We start from the raw sequence: 4577 nt of genomic DNA on the forward strand, positions 1-4577 counted from the left end.
CCTCTGGCAGGAGATCTTCCGCTGCCGTGTGGCCCCGCCCCTGGCAGCCGCGGCGACCCGCCCCGGCCTCTGGATCCCGCGGCTGGCCCTCTGGCAGGGCCCCCTGCTCTTTGGGGACTCCCCCCACCCGGCCCTTTGTGCGCTCGCATCCTGTCGCCGGCATGCCCCCCGCCCTATTTCTTCCTCACCAATCGACGGCCTCCCCGCCCGCCCCCTCGCCCCTGCCTGTCCCATCCATCGTAGTTGCCCGATGCACGGCCCGGTCGCCCGAGGCGTATCATCTTGGCCGCGCGTGGATGCACAGCCCGCTGCCCATGTGCCCGGCCACGGGGGCCCCCGCGCCCCAGCGCGCCGGCCTCTTCCGCCACGACTTGCGCATCGATCTCGACGCCTCGGGCAGTGAGCCGTCCCTCGCCAACGCCGCCATCCCCCTGGCCGACGTCCCTCTCCAGGCCCTGACCGGCCTTTCCTTCGACCTGTACATGCCCTCTCGGCCCCTGGCCTTTGTTTTTCTTTCCCCCCTCGCTTCAGTCCCCTCGAAATGTGTCTCACCCCCCCCCGCCCCCCTCCCCCTCTATAGTGTTATCCAGGCAGATGACCGCCTGGCCGGGGGGCGCCTGCTGGCATCGCTGGTCGCCGATCCGCGCCTCGGCCAGAGCACCGGCCTCCTGGCGTCGATGGTCCTCACGCCGGCCCGGGCCTTTTCCCGGAGCGCCGACTGGCCGGGCTACATCCTCCGGCCGCACCTGGCCGGGGCCCAGGCCAGCCGGCACCCGTCGGCCCCCCTCGCCGGGGCCCCGATCCACGCCGTGGCGCACTTCCTCCTGGTGGTCGCGCCGGACCCCCGGCGGCCCCCGGCCAGCGCCCCGGGGCAGCTGCACTTTTCCCTGCACCTGCTCGCGGCCCCGGGCAATGCGCCCTCTGCCGACCCGGTGCCCGCGGTGGAGATCCCCGCCTCCGGGCTCGGCATGTGGGACCCCCGGCGGGCCTTCGTCAGCGGGGCCGCCGGCTTCGCCGATTGGTCCCTGGCCGCCAGCTTGCAAAAGGTCCCCCGCCAGGCCGGCCGGCCGCCCCCCCCGGCTGCCTGTTCCCCCCCCCTGGTTTTGGATTACTCGGCCTTCAAGGCCCCCGGCGGGCCGCTGGTCACTGGCCCCATGCTCGCGGCCTTCCGCGCCACGGCCGACCTCCAGGCCGCCGAAGCCCACGAGCTGCCCCCTTCACACCCATACTGCCCGCCGCCGCCGCCGCCGCCGCCGCCGCGTCACCTGTCCAATGGCACCCCGGCCGACGTGCGCTTCGAGTCGGCCGGGCTCATCATCCCCTGCCTGACGGCCGGGGCCCTGCTCGGCCGTGTGCATCACCGCGAGTGGCGTCTCCGCCGCGAGCTCGCCCGCCGCACCGACCCCGTGCGCATGACCCCTCCGCCCCCTCCCCCGATCGCCGACGCGTCCCCCCCCCCCCCCCCCCCCCCCCCCCCCCCCCCCCCCCCCCCCCCCCCCCCCCCCCCCCCCCGCCCCCCTAACCTGTCCGGGTCCCAGTCCGCCCATCGACACTTGGACGAGCAGCTGGCCGATGCTCGCGGCCACCCGACGCCCGTCCTGGTCTCGGGCCCGGCTTCCGCGGCCTCGGAGCGCCCCCGGCCGCCCTTCCACCTGCCGACCCCGGCCGTCACCCCCTCCACCACCCGGCCCGCCCCATACGTCAGCCAGCTTGTTTCACAGGACGTCCTCGTGCACCCGGGGCTCACCCCGCAGCAGGGTATGCATCCCTCCTCGGCCCCTCCTCGCCATGCCCTCCCTCTGCCCTGTGCCCGGTTCATCTCTCTTTCTCTCTCCCCCCCCCCTCTCTCTCTCTCTCGCGGCGTGCTGACTCACTCCCCCTCCCCGCTTTCTTGCTGCCTCTCCCCCTTTCGCCAGGTTTGGGCTCCTCTTGGGAGGACTGGCGCGCGCGGCTGGTCCTCGCGGCCAAGCTCTCGGCCCCAGCCCCACCGCACGCCGTCGGCGGCCCCGCCACGGCCCCGGCCCTGGCCTCGGCCCTGCCCCTGCCCAGCCTGCTGGTGGATCCACTCCTCCCGCCGTACAGCCCCCATCAAACCCTCGGGCTGGAGCCCTCCACCGACTGCCAAGAGCGCGATGCGGACTTCCGGCGCATCTGCCAGGCGCACCTGGCCGACGAATTCGCCTCATTGCATGAGCCGCCTCGCCAGGCGGCCGGCCTGCCGACGGACCCCCTCCTGGCCGAGATGCTCGCGTGCCTCCATACCCCGATCACCAGTCCCCCCTCGGTGGCCAGTCCTGATGATGTGCCGGCCTCTCGGTCGCCCTGCCCGCCGGGGGACCTTCCTGCCTCGCCCTCCTCGGACCCCAGGCTGGCCCTGGGCATATCCCTGCCCCGGTCCGACTCGCCGCCCTCCTCCTTCGGCGTGGGTCCTCCCCCGGGGCGGGAGGCGATGCCGCCGCCCGTGCCGCCCCCCGTGCCGCCGCCCTCGGCTGCCCCCCGGCCCCGACGCCCGGCCCCGGGCAAGGCCCTTGCCCGCAACAAGACCGTGCGCCCTCTACACGCCCATGCTCCAAGCCCCGCCGCCCCACGTGCGCCCATTGTGTGGTGCATTTTCTGATCCCCTTCCCCCCCCCCTCCCCTGCTCGATGCCCCAAGGCAATCAAGGTGGCCATCACCCGGCTCCTGGCTCGGCATGGCGTGGCCTCCGGACACTCGCTCCTGGACACCCTCCGGCGCTTGCTCTACAAGCGGTCGACGCTGCTCCTGGTGCGCCGCCCCCCCCCCCTATGTGCCTTGCCACAAGGCCCCCCGTCCCCCTGCTTTGTCCCCCATCCTGCCGATAACCTAACGCGAGGAGCGCCGCTCTGTGCAGGCTGCCGAGCTCCGCAAGGACGCGCCCATTTCCAAAGTTCACATTGAGGCCATGCTCGAGTTGGATGAACCCCTCGTCGAGCGCATGCTGGCCACAGGCGGCGCCGCGGGGCCCGATGATCCGGATCCCCACGCCGCGGATGCCAGCCCACCATCCTCCCCTCGGGCCGATTGCCGATAGCCGGCCGTGAGGGTGCCCCGCCTCTCCCCCACGCTCCCCCTGGCAATAGCCAGCCTGCCAACCGGCGTTCTTGGCAGCCCCCATGCGGCGTGCCCTCCCCTCTTGCATCCTGTGCCGCCGGCTGGTCGAAAGTGCCATGTCCCTCCTTTCGCGCGAGCGCGCCCGTCCAATCCTTTCTCTCCTCGGCAGACCAGCGCCCGAGTGGGGAGCTGGGGAACTTTCCGGACCCCCACCCCCCCCCCCCCCCCCCCCCCCCGGGTGTCCAAGCCAGAGGGGCGACATGCAGACACACATACAAACAGCATGGCAACAATACAGGGCCGGTGATCGGGTTTGGCGAGCTCCCGGGGCACATTGTGGGCGCGGTCCGTCGCGCAGCCACAAAGGGGAGGTTAACTCAGATGGGATTCTGGTCCGGGCAGATCAGCACGCGTGAAGTATAGGAGAATGGAGCATGATGGTATGTCAGAACCCCGAGGAAGATCACGGGCTGTGGAGGAGCCGCAACAACGCGCCCCCCAGAGCCCACAACCAAGTGAGTGCACTTCGCCACTCGCTCTGAAGACGGCCCCCGGGTGTACATGCTATTGGCCACACTCCTATCTTCCAGCGCCTTTCCACCGCTCGAGACAGCCCCCCCACCCGCAGTGCTCGCCAGCCGGGGTTGAACCACCGCCGGTGCCCCACCCCCGGGGACGTTCGTGTCCCCTCGCCAGACATCCCGCATTGTTGCGGCCAATCGCAAGGGGAAGTCCGCGCCCCTCACCCGGGAGAAGGCTCAGCGCCGGAGCCCAGTTGAGACAACCGGCCACTGTTCGGGTCCAGGTGTGTTGTGCTATCTCCCCCCCCCTCTCCCCATCCCCAGCTCATCTTTCAGCACCGGCCCTGGCACACGGATTCGGCCAGCAGTCAGCGGGCTATGCCGGTCACTGCCAGCCATTCGCCATCTCCGCGATGCCGCCCTGGCCTGCCGGGCCGGCCAACCGTTGCCTTTCCCGCGAAGACAGCCCCTCTCTCGCCCGGTCGGAATGTCTCGCGCCCGCTGGGCCCACGCGCCGGACACGACTCCCGCCTTGGGAGCCGGAGTCCTGAGGCGTGTCACATCACATGACAGCCCAAGCACCAAGCTCCCTCCATGCGTCACGATGACCGAGGGCGCGCATCACGCGCGGTCCATCGGCAGCAGTGGGGCCGACTGCGCTCCTAAGATCCGGGATCACGCCACCGCGGACATTCGTTGGACACTTGCAACCGATCCGGGCCCCTTTTGGTTGCAGAGCCGACCCGCCCCGGCAGGCGAGCACCTCATCCCGCGGCCGGGCCCGCCGCACGGGACGGCCTCGCGCCGCGGCCTGCGCGGCAGCAGGGACAAGTGTGACGGAGATCTCCGGCGCATGTTTGGATGTTGCGCTGGCCCGCCTCCCGGGCCGGAGCGGAGGGACATGCATTCCCGGGCCTCGGGGGGGCGGCTGGAAAAGCCCGGAGCGGCCGGCGGTCTCGCGCACCCTCGGCTAACACGGCCGGG

General features: G+C 71.9%; 1 protein-coding gene across 1 annotated transcript in view; it reads left to right on the forward strand.

The window, feature by feature from the left end:
- The window catches only part of H696_01822 (hypothetical protein), a gene marked incomplete at its 5' end in the record, with an annotated part of 4518 nt that extends 1227 nt beyond the window's left edge, over nt 1-3291 (forward strand). Inside the window, 7 exons of the mRNA XM_009495721.1 lie at nt 48-137; nt 244-478; nt 581-1406; nt 1539-1758; nt 1917-2545; nt 2656-2766; nt 2873-3291. Of these exons, the coding sequence (XP_009493996.1) occupies nt 48-137; nt 244-478; nt 581-1406; nt 1539-1758; nt 1917-2545; nt 2656-2766; nt 2873-3052 (2291 nt within the window). The 3' untranslated portion in view covers nt 3053-3291. The remainder of the gene's footprint in view (nt 1-47; nt 138-243; nt 479-580; nt 1407-1538; nt 1759-1916; nt 2546-2655; nt 2767-2872) is intronic.
- Between the last annotated feature and the right edge of the window lie 1286 nt (nt 3292-4577).

This window comes from Fonticula alba (assembly GCF_000388065.1).
Source record: "Fonticula alba strain ATCC 38817 unplaced genomic scaffold supercont2.3, whole genome shotgun sequence".
Classification (NCBI taxonomy): domain Eukaryota; order Rotosphaerida; family Fonticulaceae; genus Fonticula; species Fonticula alba.